The 15,733-nt window shown below is 50.3% G+C and overlaps 2 protein-coding genes across 5 annotated transcripts in view; one reads left to right on the top strand and one right to left on the bottom strand.

Annotated features, from left to right (window-relative positions):
* Positions 1–1,293, top strand: part of LOC111141395 (solute carrier family 12 member 5) — a 44,384-nt gene extending 43,091 nt beyond the window's left edge. For both annotated transcript variants that reach the window (XM_022493910.1, XM_022493909.1), the window contains 4 exons: positions 15–214; positions 567–581; positions 831–964; positions 1,202–1,293. In XM_022493910.1, the coding sequence (XP_022349618.1) occupies positions 15–214; positions 567–581; positions 831–964; positions 1,202–1,293 (441 nt within the window). The remainder of the gene's footprint in view (positions 1–14; positions 215–566; positions 582–830; positions 965–1,201) is intronic.
* Positions 1,294–4,515: 3,222 nt separating this feature from the next.
* Positions 4,516–15,733, bottom strand: part of LOC111141417 (nuclear receptor coactivator 5) — a 30,142-nt gene continuing 18,924 nt past the window's right edge. For 2 of the 3 annotated variants that reach the window (XM_022493950.1, XM_022493951.1), the window contains 6 exons: positions 13,495–13,821; positions 12,007–12,143; positions 10,683–10,809; positions 8,645–8,844; positions 6,954–7,274; positions 4,516–6,496 (listed from right to left, as the gene is read on the bottom strand). In XM_022493950.1, the coding sequence (XP_022349658.1) occupies positions 5,907–6,496; positions 6,954–7,274; positions 8,645–8,844; positions 10,683–10,809; positions 12,007–12,143; positions 13,495–13,821 (1,702 nt within the window). In that variant the 3' untranslated portion in view covers positions 4,516–5,906. Of the gene's footprint in view, positions 6,497–6,930; positions 7,275–8,644; positions 8,845–10,682; positions 10,810–12,006; positions 12,144–13,494; positions 13,822–15,733 lie in introns of all 3 variants that reach the window. The other variant, XM_022493952.1, reaches the window with a different exon arrangement.

Below are 15,733 nucleotides of genomic sequence, written 5' to 3'. Positions count from 1 at the left end.
CATTCCTCTCCCAGGTGCAGCTGATCCATGACCAGAGCGCTCCCAGCTGCCCCAGCAGTTCTCCATCCCCGGGGGAGGAACCCGAAGGGGAGGGCGAGGGAGACCCAGAGAAGGTGCATCTCACCTGGACCAAGGACAAGTCGGCAGCAGAGAAGAATAAGGGTCCCAGTCCGGTCTCCTCTGAGGGCATCAAGGACTTCTTCAGCATGAAGCCGTAGGGGCCTGGGGCCTTGGGGGCTGGGGGCTGGGTGAACCTACAGGGTCTTTACTCCCCATGGCAGAGCAAAGGAGCAGAGGAGGTCCTGGTCGGAAGACCCAGCCCAAACCTTGTCCGGGTTTCCCCATCTGAGAACTGGGGGGTTGCACTGATTAGTGAGGATCAGTACTCCCAGGCGGAGCCAGTGAAAAAGTGAAGGGGGAGCGGCGGTGGGGGGGCAGTACCTACTGCGGGGGAGGGGGGCGGTGAGGGTGGGCGAATGGTAAGGGGTGATGATGGCCCAGGTCCTCAGTCTCTCCTTTTTCTGACCTATCTCTTGTTCTTCTCTTTGCTTCTGTGTTTCCTGAAGGGAGTGGGAGAATTTGTAAGTGCTTCAGGATTTTTTCATTCTCTCTTCTGGGTTGCCAGTGTGCCTGGTCTCCTGACTCTTATCATGAACCCTCAGTTCGTGGTCCTGGCCTTTGGGGTCTCTGAATAGCCCAGTCTGGAGAGGCCTGGGTTGACCTGGTGCCAGCGGCCCAGTGCCCCCGAGGCTGGGAGGGCCGTGGGTCCAGCTTTCCCAGTTCCAGCTCACGCGCCCTCCTCCCCTCTGCCCCCCCACCCCCCATCCCAGAAACCAGTCCAACGTGCGGCGCATGCACACCGCCGTGCGGCTGAACGAGGTCATCGTGAAGAAATCCCGGGAGGCCAAGCTGGTTTTGCTCAACATGCCGGGACCTCCACGCAACCGCAACGGTGACGAAAATTGTATCCTGGACCTAACGTTGGGGGGTGGGGGGTGCGGGGTGGGGGCTCGAGGCGGACGTCAGGGGGCCGGGGTCCTAGTCCTGGGATGGAAGAGCTGAGCCCGGTCCTGCTTCAATTACCTGGGACCCGGACGGTTCCAGGGCCCAGGGTTCCCTGGCGCCGATCGCAGCCCCCATTCCACCCGGGAGCGGGGTGTGGATGGGAAAGGGACGGTCTTTCTCCTTGACGCGCGCTCAGACATGGAGTTCCTCGAGGTCCTCACCGAGCACCTGGACCGGGTGATGCTGGTCCGCGGCGGTGGCCGCGAGGTCATCACCATCTACTCCTGAGAGCCAGGACCTGCCATCCGGGCCCGAGCGCGCCCGGCCGGCGGCCCCGGAGCTCTCGCCGCGCCCCCCGCCGCTGTCACCGTTTACATACAGACCCTGTGTCCGCGCCCTGGCCCCTTTCCCCGCTGCCTGAAGCCCGGAGGCCACGCCGCTGGGGGCTGACTCGGAGAGGACCGCCCCAAGCGGAGGCCGGAGCCCGGGCGCCCCGTCGGCGCGTTGCTCCGCGGGCCCGGCGTAGCCCCGCGGGAGGAGACGCTGCAATAAGGCCGGGGAGGCGCAGAGAGCTGGGGGCGCGGGGCCGTGAGGAGTCCCGGCGGGCCTTGCGGCCCGGTCCTCTCCCCCGCCCCGCCCCGTCCTCGGCGCCGCGGCGCGGGCCCGGCTCCCCGCGTCCCGAGGGCGCGCGGTGGGGAGGCCGCGCTCGGCCGGATCCACAGCCCCCCCGCGCGGGGCCGCGCCTATACATAGTGTACAGGAGACATCGCGTGTATTTTTAACGTCCCCATATTTCTGTGACTAGAAGCGCAACGGACTTCTCTGCTCGCCACTGTCGAGCTCTCCCGCTGGAGCGCCCGGGGGAGGCGGCGGCCTCGGGGAGGCTGGGTTTTCCTGGACGTCCGAGAGTTTGGGAGCAGAAGTGCTTTCGGCTTAGGCGAGAGTCGCGGTCCTGGCCCCTCGGCACGCTCGCCCCGCTCTCGCCTCCTCGCCCTTCCCGCGCGCCCCTGGCTTCCGACCCTTTCCACGAGCTCTTTTCGGAGATGGGGTGAGACCAGTGTCCAGCTTTTCCTGGATCCGCCTCCCAGCGGCTGCGGGGAAGCGCGTGGCCTCCTCTAGGCTCCCGGCGTGCAGGCTCCAGGGCAGGGGAGGGGCTCCTCGGGGATGGGGAGAGACCGAGGAAGCCCCGCCCCCGTGCCTTCGCTGGGGCAGCAGGCGTCTCTCCTCGTCGGCTTGTCGCCTGCTCCCCCTATCCCATGGCTCCTCGCCAAAGACTGAAGCTGGGGAGCTGGACGGCGTCCCCTCCCCGGAGTTGCGTCCCTGGGACAGGCGAGGGAGGAAGGGGGGCGATTTGGGTTTAGGGGCCAGACCCACCGGGGAGGCTCCAGCGCTGCCCCTGATGTACCCTCTCCTGTCCCCATCCGGCAGCTCCGGCCTCGAGGACCCAGTCGCCCTCTCCACGTCCCGGGGCCCGGCCTCGCTGCCCAGCAGCGGCCTCTAGTTGCGTCTCCCAGACACCTGGGCCTGGGGGAGGGCTGGGGTCGCCATGTGCTTTGTTCTTAGCGCCTCTCTGCCCTCCTCCAACTAGGACCCAAAGCCTTTGGCTTCTCCAACTCCAATCCTTGGCGCTTTTGCTCCAAGCAGCCCGGTCAGAGGCGCCCTCTATCCCTAGAGAAGGCGCATTGGGCGGGTTCCCTTCCCCCAGGGCACGTTACTAAGGGGGATAGGCACTGCATGCTCGTTCCAGCGCCCTCTGGGTTCAGTACCTCCAGCCCCAGGGCCCTGACATTTGCACCTAGTTAGACATCCTGCCCACCTCCCAGACAGAGCTGGGGCTACTGGGTACTCCTGACCTCACCACCTCCTTCCGTTTGAGCCCAAGGCAGAGAGCTGGAGCTGCTGCCATCTATAGCCTGGGTCAGGTGTGGCTGGAGGTAGGTCTGGACGTCTGCCTGTTAGGCCAAGCCCTCTGAGATTTGGTGAGGGGGCCAGATAGACTCTTCAGAAAGTTGGATGTATTAAGACACCAGCCCCGGCCCCCACCTGAACCCCTGCATCTTCCTAAACACCGTCCTCTGAGAACCACAGCTGGGCCTAGGCTTCTGGGTGTTCTGAACATCCTAGGCTAAGTGGTGGGCTGGGCAGAAGAGGAAGGGGTCTGTATCAACACCAATTAGGGAACCAAAGTTGCACTATCTGGGCCCAGAATGTCCGGTTGGCAAGAGCAAAGTTTCCGTTGAGGAAGACAAACATCCCACAACAAAACCCAACTTTTCTGTGCTACATGTGCAATATTTGTTATGAATGTTCTCACAAGTCATTCATCAAATTATCTTTATAATCATTGTAGCTAGATGTTTCATGTCCATTCAAGTGACTTTTATTCTGAGTGCAATATTTCAATAGCCTTGTAGTGATAACTAGTGTTGCTTTTGTTTTAGACGATCTATGTGCAGGGCAATGCAATGAAGTTGAAAACCCTTGTAAATAGGAGAGGTTGCAAACCAAATCAAGATTATTTATTACTATTATTAGGCCTGCCTTTAATTTTCAGTGTGTTTCAGTATTCCGCATTCTGCCTCAGTATTGATCTTGTGTTCTTTGTGCCAATACGGAAAGGAGCGCGTTGGTTCTTTCCTTTATTGTTGAATGCTCCCATTTAATGCTTTACAGCTTTTACTGTATTTTTTAGACTCCCGTCTGCACAAAATGCAATAAAAATAATTTTATTATACCCTTCACAGCCTGAGGCGTGCTGTTTGGACACCCAAGGGGGAAGAGTGAGTAGGTGGGAAGAGGGGCACTCAAGGTGGCTCTTTGGGAGCCTGGCGTCATCAAACCCTGTCACTGGCAGAAGGGGGCTGGGCTGGTCTTCCAGGTCTGGTGGCCTGGTCTGTGTTCTGATGGCTGTGGGGCCCTGTCCTGGAGAGCTCTGCCAACATCCCTTGAAGGCAAGCACTAGGCAGGTCGGGCTCAGTGCTAACCCCAGGCCACGGAGGCCTAGTGCCGGTCACTTCACCACACCTGCCCCAGGGTGTCCCGGTGGGGCTACTGAATGCCCTTCCAGGCTCCCACGGCCTCTAGGACTCTAGAGTTCTGCCAACTCCTCACATATAATGGACAGAACAGAGGGTGGCAACTGAACGGAATCAAAACAGGAGGGTGCCCTGCTCCACTGGCCAGCAAGGGCCTCCTCAGGGGCCTGTTTTCCTTTCCTAGAGTTGAGGACAAGCCTGCTGCCACACAAACACGGATGTTTAACACCACATCATCATTAGCCAATAGGCTGTAGCTCTGGAATGTTATTAAAGCTTTTAAGTAGGTGGGATGCGTGAGGACAGCCCAGGCTTAGGAGGTCTTCAGGCCTGACCATGGGAGGAGGACGAGAGGGGCAGACCTCACGCCAGACCAAAAGCGGTCAGGGCTCTATCAGGGACCCTCACCTTCTGACCTTGGGAGGGAATGCTCCTGCAGACAGAAGGCCCCAAAAAGACAACACAGGTTTTACTTTTTCATTTTAATTAAAAAGTAATCATCTCATCTTATTAACAACACAGAATTCCAAAGAGGAAAAAACCCACTCTGTAACACAAACATGTCAGAACATAAAACGCTGCCACCTGGGGACCTTGAATTTTTGCAATCATTTGTTTACTCAGCCATTGGCAGGGACTCCGCTGAAGTCACTGCTCTCCCTTGTCCCGCCAGAGGCCCCTCGAGACTGTGATCCACAGGGCTCTAATGAGCACCTCCCTGGGGAGACGGCAGCTCGCTTTGGCTCCATTTAGAGCAGCAGCCTGAAGTCCTCCCTCTTAATAATTTCACTCTGGCTCAAAAGTTAGGAACAGCCACCTGTATTAAGGACATGTCCAGCTACCAAAAGTCTGACATCAAAATGGTCCCTACTTCCTGCTGCTCAGAAAACAGAACAAGAATCCAAATGAAAATAAGAACCTGATTTCTGAGCCAAAAGCTCGAAACAATCACTGGGGGGGGAGGGGGGGAGGAAAAAAAAAAGGGTGTTCCCTGCCAGAGTCTAGAGCTGCCTTCTCAGAACCTCCATGAAACTAGCACTGGAGAGGGAGAGGCTGACAGAAATGTTAAGGGGTGAGAGTGGTCAGTTCTTGTTGAACTGCTGGTGATGGGAGCTGTTCAGCTCACTGGAGATCCTCCAATGAAATGAAGAAAAAAAGAGAAAAAAAGAAAAACAAAACAAAACAAAACAGGAACAAACCCTAAACCCACAACCCTGGATGATGTAGAAAAGCGCCTGCTTCTGTGGCTGCCACGGACACTTCTCGACAACTCCAGGGTAGCTGGTCAGTGAGTCCTCAAGCAGACATGCGGGGCGGGGGCGCGACGGCGGCGCTGTGCTGGCCAAGCCCAGGCGGGTCTCTGCAACCTGGGGCAGGGGCTGCGGACCGGAGCTTGAGATCTGGCCGGCCTGCGCAAAGCTGGAAAACCTTGGCAGATTCAAAATGAACAAAGGCGGTGGCGAGTGACATGAAAGCGCCATTCCAAACTCAGCCGCTCGGGCTCAGCTTCCTCCTGCCACCTCCCACAGCCGCAGCCTCCGAATCCGTGAACAGAGAGACCAGAGAAACCCATGACATATAAACTGAGCCCAGACACCTATACTGCCCAAGTGACCCCAGAGATATTTATTTTCTACAAAACAAAAAACAAAAACAACAAAAGAAGATACACCCCCAAATGCAGTATAAACTCTGACTCTGGAAGGAATAAGCAACACAGCCTCGGGCAGAAGTGAGAGCAGGTGGTAGAAACATTCGATGTAGACCTGGAGAGGCGCAGAAAACATCCTCCAAATAACTCTATTTGCACGCAGTAGGTGGGAGGCCAGGGGATGAAGGGACCGGGGGTAGTTGAGAGACTGAGCCTCAGTAATGCCTCTGGTAAGATCCCATCGGGGCCGGGGGTCGCCCCACCTGTGCTGCGGTTTGGCTAACCAGGTGGGAGAGAGCAGGGCCACTCTGGATCAGGGTGTCCAGAGCCTTCTGTACACTTGGATTGTCAAAGTTGATACCTGTGGAAGACACGGGCCTCTGGCTAGCCATGTTGCTGACAGGTGCCAGGCGACTGGAAGGTTGGCCAAAGAGCCCTTGGGAAGGAGCCCCAGGCCTGGGGCCCATGTTCCGAGCAGATCCTGCCTGTCCCAAAATGTTCGGAGGCTGATTGCCAGAGGCCTGTGACCTTTGCTGAGGCTGGCTGTTCACTCCTGTGGAAAAATTCTGGTTCTGGGTGTTTCCGGCAACAACTGAGGGGGATGCAGAGCCGCTATTGGCCACAACCGTGCCACTATTGAAGAGGCTGAGGATTTTGGCCTGAAGCTCCTGCTGGGAGGTGGGGGGTACAGCTGGACTGGGTGTAGCAGAGGGGAGTACTTGGCCACTCTGGAGCGGTTGGGAGCTTGGCTGTGTCTTCAGCGAGGGACCCGAGGTCGCCCCGAGTGGTTGGCGGGAAATCGGGCCTAAAAGACAGAAGGAGGAGGTATCCAGTTGAAAGTACCCTCCCTGGGCAGGCGGCTTAGCAGCCAGGGAAGAACAATAATCACTGATCACATCAATCACATAACACACAGACTATAACATCACTTTCCCCAAGGGGCTACTTCATGGTATGTGCTGTCTCCAGGAAACAGCTCAGGTGCCCCAGAGGACTTAAGGACAAAAGGGCATCCAACTCGGTTACCAGGTGGCCAGCAATCCTAGCCCACCGGTCACCACATTCACTACAGGGACTGAAATTCAGTACCCAAATCTTAAGTTATCATTACATCAGTAAGAACAGCCCGTGGGAGAACCCAGGGCATGGGCTCACTCCCCTTACCCACCCCAAAGAGTGGGGCCTGCCACCCTCCCAACAGAGCCTGGGGGTTAGAGAAATGCAGAGTCAGAACTTCACCTCGGCCCTGCCACGTAGCTCACCAGGCAGAGAGTCGGTGCTGCTCCTCATAAGGCGCTCCTTCCGCTCTCGTAGGTAGTTGATGATCTTGTCGGTCTCTTCCGCAGTGAGGTACCGATTATCTGCCAGCAGGTTGAGGAGGCTTTGGATGGCCGGAGGGTGCCCCCCGCGCACTCCTTCCTCGGGACCTCCGCGCTCCCTTTCTTGCAGAATGGCCTCATCGGCCATCTTGGCTGCCTGTCTGGCAATCTCCTCACGTTCCTTCTCCCGACACTCGTTCTTATAGCGCTCATAATTTCTGGCCACCAGCACCATGGCGTCTGCCTGGGGCATGTTGCGATGCTCTGTAGGAGACAACGGCAGGAGTTATTTTCTCCCCTAAGACACCTGAGTGTCTACCTGCTGGAGTCTACCAGGCCTTTCCTAACCTCAAACCAGCAAGAAAGCCATTTTGGTGACAAAAAGTCTTGGGATGCGGAGCGGGGGGGGGGGTAGGAAATGAAGGCTGGGAACAAAAGTGAATAGATTTCTTTGGTGGGGAACACACACCTTCCGCAGGGCTGGTTCTTCGGGGGGAATTCCTAGATCACACAGACTGGTAGCAAAAATCAAAGAAACATGACAGTCTCCCACAGATTCAAAAAGACCACACAGGGAATGAGCATGGGAGGCAGGCTGTGGGGGGCCAAAAAAAGGGCTTCTGTAAAGCCTGGCTCTCCCCTGTGATGCTTGGGATGGAGCCGGCCTACTGTTTTTGAATTCATCAGTTCAAAGGTCATGGATTAAGATCAAATGTAACCCTGAACAGCTTCCTCTCCTCACCCGCGGGCAACGTGACTTACAGGGTGGTGAGAAGCCTCAGAACTTTACATAAATGTCCTCCCGCATCTTGAGAACTAGTCCTCAGAGAGACAAACGACTGAATGACCTAGTGGAGACCCTTACGTACTTCAGGGTTATGTGTATAACCTGTCAGGCAAGGAGATTCCGTGTGTGGTGGGAAAAGGGAAAAGTCCCCACTAGAGAAGCAATGACAAGGACATCAGTTGGCCAAATCCCAACATTCTGAGTGCGAAATACTAAATAAAAGCGACTTCAGGGAAGGGCTTCGAGGACTTCTGGGGCCTCCTCCCTGCTCTCCTGCCCCTTCTACTTCTCCAGCACACTCACAGGTAGCATCCTCATCGCCTGCTCTGTCCTCTGCCCCTTACTGCGGGGCCGGGTAAAGCAAGGCAGGGCTCTGCCGCACTCAGAGCAGCCCGCACCAGAGACGCGCCCGGCCTGCTCTCACGGACGAGAGCGGACGGTGCGCCTCTCTTCTGAAGTGACTTCATGCTGGCGGCTTGAAACAGGACACAGTAGGAGCATTTACATCATGGAGATCAGCAAATACTGTACACCACAATGCCTCCTACCCGCTCCCCAGAACTAGCTGTTAGACATTTGCTGGGATCCCACTGTCTCTACCTATGGGCTAAATATGTCTTCTCTATAGCAGGCCCAGAGCTGTACCCACTGAAAACTGTATCCGCTGAAAGAGTATCAGATGAGAATGTGGCCATGCAGGTGTCCTCAAGTGCACTTATAAAAGGGCCCTGCCATGTTTGAGCTGACCTACAAGTCATGTGGCAAAACTGCCTCTTGTGAGTAAGACATGAAAGAATTAATGACTAGTGACCACCTCCGGAAATCCGACCCACTGGGGCTTCCGTACCTTGAGGGGTTCCGAACATGATGTTGACTGTGCAGGAGCGGTGAATCTGGTGCTGCTGGGTGATGACGATAGCAAACGGGGACCCACCCCTGCTAACATCCTCCAAGGCTTGTGACAGAGACACCTCCGTGTTGAGGAAGATCAAGTCCACTACCATGCCCAGGTCTCGTACCTTCCGGCCCACAGACTCCGCATAATCTCTGTAGAAACGAACGGATCCAGGTGAGGACTGCCTGAGCACCCCCAGTGTGTAGCTGCTGCACCTGTCAGCAGTGTGTGCTCCTAAGGGGAGCTCAAATCTTAGTGTATCCAGTGCCTCCCCAGAACCCTCTTCAAGAATCTAGACCAGTTCCATCCCTTAGACTAGTTCGGAACAACTGTGAACTAGCTCAGAATGGTCGCACACAAGTTGCCATTAGTGCAGTACTTAGTATGCAGGTCCTTCCCTGGGTCCCTGTAGTCCAGTGGTCCTTCCTTAAACACCATCCTGCTGCCCAAGACTTGAGGCATGTGTCTGTCTTTGGGGCGGCTACATAATAGAATGGGGAAAAATGGGCTTTAATGCTACAAAGATAAATCTGGATCCCAGCCTTAACATTAACTTATAGAGTTGTTAAGATTTAAGCAAATCCCTTAACCTCTTACAAACTTGTTTCTTTACCAATTAAACAGGAACAATATGGCTCGGTTCATGTTACTCCCCTGACTTTCCTTCCAATCTAAATTAGATCCTTGATGTATTTCTTCTCCTAGGGCTCATCGTCCAATACATCCATTTTTTGTCATCTGCCTGACTAGGCTGTAAAGCTCGACAACAGGAAGGGGCCCTGTGTGTGAGCGGACCACACAGGCCCAGTAGCGAGCTTCACCATGTATTTAAGAGAGGAGCTGAATGAATATACATGTAATATGACGAGAGTGAAAATTAAAAATAATTTAAGTAAAGCGCCTAGCAAGGGTGGTAGAGTAGGTACTCGGAAAATGACAGCTATTACCATGTGTCGAGAAAAAAAAAAAAGCGACCTACAGTCAAAGCAGCATCTACCTCTAAACAAAGGCAGCCCGGAGCCTGGGAACTCTGCCTGCTGCTTGGTGTCTCAACACCTATTTCCCTAGTCTCTGCCTTGAAATTAGCTCTTTAACCCCAAACTGCTAGAAAACACATGAAGTTATTTACTAACCACCTGGGGAAAGGAAACATAGCTAGTGCCAGAGCCTGCAAGCTGCTATGCCCCTTCTGCCTCTCTGCTCGGTCTCTTCAGGAAAGAATGTGAAAAAGAGGCGCGCGAAAAGGTACCGTGAACTCTGGATTGGCCGGAATGGTCTCTTAAGAGTTCTGCAAGATCACGGACCTTCACGAAGAAGGTTTGGCTGACAAATGCAGAGACATGCACCTCTCAAAGCACTTGGGATTCAGGGTTTTTCCATGAAGGGGGCATCTGCTGCTTTGCATGACCAACATATATTCCCTCCCTCTCCAATTTCCCTTTGGGAATGCACCCTTCTACGGAGTCCACATGATTCCACAGACCTAATTCTACCTTCAGCTCTAGGAATGGGCACATAATCTAGCCCTGGTCAATCAAGGTATCCCAGCGCTGCTAGCTCAAGGATGGGAGAGTAAGCTAGGTCAGTCCAGTGAGAAACAGTTCCAGGCTTTTAGGTGGAAGCACGGGGAAAGAAGCTTCTGCTACAAAGATAAACGTCTAGAGTCAGCGCCCTTCTGCGTTTTCAAGTAGAAAGCATGTCTGAGAATGAAGGCGACACAGAGACTAAGTTTTGATGACATGGTCTGACCCTGGATGTGGCCATACCCAAAGTTCCCCATCAAGCGAACTAAAAATTTCCCTTTGGGTCTAAGACCGTTTGCAATGGCTTTTTTGTCAAGCTACAACTGACAGACCGAACTCTGGCTAAACACAGGAGAGCAGTGCTGGAATATACAGCCCAAATCCAGTGGGTACAGCTGCCAAAGGACGTCTTAATTTCTCTTCTGACGTTTCTCCTTACTCAGGAGAAATAACCAAAGGATTCTTACTTAGTCTGCTTGTTGACCACAATCACAGAACAATCAACAGGCCTCTCAGCATCGAAACGTCTCTGGATTTCCTCAAAATATTGACGATAAAGTTCTTCTCTACGCCGTTCCTCACGTTTCAAACGCTCTGTAAGACACCAACAAGGCAATCTGAAATATGGACTGTGACTTTCTATAAAAATAAGTCATAAGGCTTACTGTGAATCCCAAACTACTTGTAGGACAAGGCTGTAACATAAACACACTCTGGTCTACCTCCTAAAAATAACCAGCGTAATTGTTCCTTACTATTATAAATTCACTGCAATGGAAGTGTTCGATTAGAGGGCATGGTCATTTTTAATGTGTCATCTGATACACACGACACCAAGGCTGTTACTCTAGAAAGGCTGTTACTAACTTATCCCCTCAGAGGGGTGGATCACCCAGTGCTATTTCTTCACATCTTAGTCAACACTGGAATTGTCACTTCTGAAAATTCCTGCCAACTTAATAGGTAAAAGATGGTATTCTGTTATTACTTTAATTTGCATTTTGGGGACAAATATTTAAGACCCTTACTGACAGGTATTTTTAATTTTTTCTGTAAAAAAAAAAAAATCATGCAGTAAAGTTTTATTACAAATTAAAAGAGCTTTTTAATTCAACTATGAAATAATTTAAAAATCTTTAAAGATGTATTATGAAACATGAGTATTTGAAAAAACATGTTTGGGGGCGTGTGGGTGGCTCAGTGGGTTAAGCCTCTGCCTTCAGCTCAGGTCATGATCTCAGGGTCCTGGGATTGAGCCCCGCATTGGGCTCTCTGCTCAGCGGGGAGCCTGCTTCCCCCTCTCTCTGCCGGCTATTCTGCCTACTTGTGATCTCTGACTGTCAAATAAATAAATAAAATCTTAAAAAAAAAAAAAAAAGGAAAGAAAAACCATGTTTGTCTTTACCTAAAAAAGAGATGCTGTTAGATAAAAATTATAAATAAACAAAAAACCCCACATGATGCATAGGCAGTGCAAACAGTTGTAGTTATTTTGTTAATTGGCAAAAAGCAAACACTTAACCCTCTTTAGCTCTAATCTTTTGTTAATTTCTTCCTGCTGGAATCCCATATTCATTTCTTCTTGTTACATGACTAAACCGGATGGTGGTACTAATTTGCATTTTATAAATTATTTTCAGCTGTATGTTCCCTACATATTAGAAGGATATTTGCATTTCTCCTTTCCGTGGACTGCTTCGCCAAGACATCAGTCCCTTTCCAATCAGTTATTCGTTTCCTGTCCCATTTGTCGAGTGTCTCACCAGTAACAGAAATAAACTGCTACTTTACCTTTTGCACGAGACTGACTTTCTGGGCCCGGAGGGCCTCGTCCATCAAAGCTATCTCTGTAGCGGTCAAAGTAAGCATCGTCCTTCCTCCTGCAATAGTCATCCATTCGCAGGTATCGGTCATAAGAGCTTTCTCTCCTGAAAAGCGGAACAAATTTGCACAAAGTTAAAACTCACCTATGCTGCAAAACTCAGATAGAGAGAATTCTTCAACACCCACTCCTCTGTGAGGAAGAGGCACAGTAAGGCAGGACTTTGGGATTAGACAAATGAGGTCTGTGTCTGAGACTCATTGCTTATGAGCTGACTGTGACTGTGTTAACCTGCTTTGCAAATGACTGGGAGGATGTACAGAAAGCTCTCAGAATAGTCCCTGGCTTAAAGTAAATGCAAAATAATTGATAGTAACTACTGATATTAATTTTATAATACATACAGACATATATTTCATGTAAATACACAGATAAATTTCTCATCACCTTGAGCAGAACACTCAGAACAGAAACTCTGTACCCACTAAGCAGAAACTCTTCACTTCCCATCCCTGTAACCACTAATCTATCTTCTGTCTCCATGCATTTGCTCTCTCTGGGTATTTCATGTCGGTGGGATCATACAGTATTTGTTCTTTTGTGTTGTCTGGATTACATCCTTTAGCATTACGTTTTCAAAGTCCATCCTTGTTGTAGCAGATGTCAGAATTACCTTCCATTTATTTTATGGCTGGAATACAAGTCCACTGTATGGATAGATCACTTTTTTTATTCATTCATCTTTTGCTAGACCCACCTTTCAGCTACTGTGGAGAGTGCTGTTACGCATACTCACATACAAGGATCTGTTTTGAGTCCCTCTTTTCAGTTCCACTCCCGAAAGCGGGAGTGGAACTGATGGGTCCGAGTAATTCTGCTGTATTTAATGTTCTGAGGAACCTCCTGCCAACTGTTCTCTGCAGCAGCCACACTATTTTACATGCCCACCAACAATGCACGAGGGTTCTCTCTCTCCCCAGCTTGCCAATATTTGCTACTTTCTTTTGTTGTTTGCCTCGATAAACGATTCAGTGGTTACAGCCAGCCTAGTAGGTATGAAGGGGTGGGCCATTGTGGCTTTGATCTCCATTTCCCTTCTGATGAATGATGCTGAGTGTTTTTTTCCGGGACCTACTGGCCACGCGTACATTTTCCCTGTGTTTCTGCACTGCCAGAACAATTTGCGATCCATCTTTTTTTTTCCATTTGCACAATGCTGCCTTTCACAGGTCACATGGAGAGATCCAGATTCATTCACTAAGCATAATTCATCAAACATTCACACATTCAGCAAATATTTATTGAGTAGCACATCTGCCACTTGCTAGACATTGGAAATACAAGGCTGATAAAGTCACTGCCCTTACAAAGCTTTCAATTTGTTCAACAGAACACCCATAAAAAAGACTGTTACCAAAAAAACCAACAAAAATCCAAGCAGATGGCTGCATATGTACCTGTACATGGGCTCTCGGGAGTCTCTCATATCTCTGTATCTGTCGTACATGGGGTCCCGGTGATCTCGAAAATCCCTAGAGTCTCTTAGATCACGAAAGTCTCTAAAGTCTCTCATGTCCCGAGCATCACGCATACTTCGGCTGTCTCTGTGATCCCGAATGTCTCTGGCATCTCTGTGGTCCCGCAAGTCTCGGGGGTCTCGCATGGCTCTGCTATCACGGGCATCCCGGCCATTTCTGCCATCCCTGGGCTCTCTCCTTGGACTTCCTCGGATTGGGGATCTATCACGTCTTGTATCTCGAACATCTCCAAAGCCATATGGATCTCTGTGGGAGGTAGCAAGGAGGAGCTAAGACAAAGAAATTGAAGGTAGCCAACCCTTCAGCTCTTTATTGGAGGAAGTCCCCACCCTCTCCAAGCATTTTTCTCTAAAACACAGCAGCCAAACAGTGAGAACATGACTAAAATTTTAAAGACAGTTACCCATCTGGTTAGCAAATAAAGACTAGTAGGTTCCAGGATCCCAAAAGATTAGGACATCAAAAGAAGAATGTAGACCCAAAGCCAAAGGTTTCGACTGGGGTCACGTATTTGTCCCAGAGCCGTTCGGTATTCCTTACGCATGCCATGCTATCATCTAGATCTCCCCAGGTTTTCAAAGTTCAAGCATCTTTCCCCCAGAACCTGTTTTCTCCCACTAGACATGTTTGAAAGATTTTAAAAGGGGGAAAAGTTGGGGAGGGACATAGTAAGGAGCAACACTCATGAAGAAAAAAAAGAGCAAATGCACAATTTCATATATAGTAACAGTGATCAAAGTAGTTGTTCCTGAAGTACAGAAAATCTCACTTAAAATATCTAGTAGGGTAGTCAAATTAAGGGGAAAAAAAGAAAAAGTACAATATGACACACAGTAAAGTATAAGAACACTCAGCTTCTCTGTCTTCTCAACAGTTACTGAGTAGTGGTCTCTCTCAATCTGAGTTTAATGCAGAACCTGGTTCCCCCTTTTTTTTTTTTTGGTCTTTGAACAGTGTCTGAAGTCACAGATATGTTTGGGCTTCATAAGACATTCTACCCCACTGGAAACTAAACCTCAACATATCTAAAATTAAACTTCTTATCCAACCCACTTCTTAGTCCCATTCCCGACTTTTTCACTTTTGCTGGAAATTATCTTCCTGGTTACCAAGGTTTAAGTTCTTGAAAGTTAATGTTGATTCTTCCTTTCCTTTCTCCATTAAGTCACTTGAATCCTGTTCACTTTTCTTTTTCATTCCTACTGGATTCACAAGTTTACAAAACAAAACAAAAAACCCAAACCAAACCAAAAACCAATCTTCCAGATTTCAATTCATTCAACATATAAACATCAGATTAACTATCAGATTTCCACCTGTTACTAATCACAGCTTGACAATCACACTTTCAGGTACTCCTCCCTAACAAATCCGGACCCTTCCCAACTATTACTGCTCCCCCCATATCCTGATTCAATCTCATCTGTTCTGTTCTTAGGACTTAACTAGAATGATCCTATCTGCCTCAGGATTTCTGTTCACATGGTTTTTCAACTTAGAATATTTTTCCTGCACTAATGCCAGGATCACCCAAACCTCACAGGAAAGTTCATGTCCCAAATCTTCCAAGAGATCTTCTCTGATCTCCCTAGTAAGTGTTGATCTTTCCTGCTGCTCAACTCTTAGAACACTTACTATTTCTATTACTCATCTCCGATAGTTACCTTTTCACAACGGCGTCTCCTTGCTTGACCTACTTTAAGGATTACCGCCTCCATAAAATCTGCCCCGAACTCTCGAACTTCCCCAACAAAAATGCTCCTCCTTCAGTCCTTTCCATCTCAATAAATGGCACACCTACCTACTCAGATCATTAAGCCAAGAAGCTGAATGTCATCTTTTCCAAAGCCCCATCCCCTCTTCCAATTCCATTTTCAAATTCTGTTCATTCTTTCTCTAAAATCTGTATCAATTCTGTTCATGTTTATGTCCTTTAGTACTGCTGAAGGCCAACCCATAATGACCTTTCCCTAAAACCACAGCAAGAGACTTCTACCGTGGGATAAGACTTCCTCATTTCTGCTCTTGCCTCTTTTCTAATCTTTCTCTGTATTATCCTAGAGTGATTTTTTCAAACATGTAAAAACCTCTCACTGGTTTCCCACAGTATTCAGAATTCAATCCAAAATCTCCAGTAAGGTTAAGTCAGGTACTGCAC

Source organism: Enhydra lutris, unplaced genomic scaffold (assembly GCF_002288905.1).
Source record: "Enhydra lutris kenyoni isolate GAN:26980312 unplaced genomic scaffold, ASM228890v2 scaffoldscaffold6, whole genome shotgun sequence".
Classification (NCBI taxonomy): Eukaryota; Metazoa; Chordata; class Mammalia; order Carnivora; family Mustelidae; genus Enhydra; species Enhydra lutris.
This window is presented reverse-complemented; position numbering and strand designations above follow the sequence as displayed.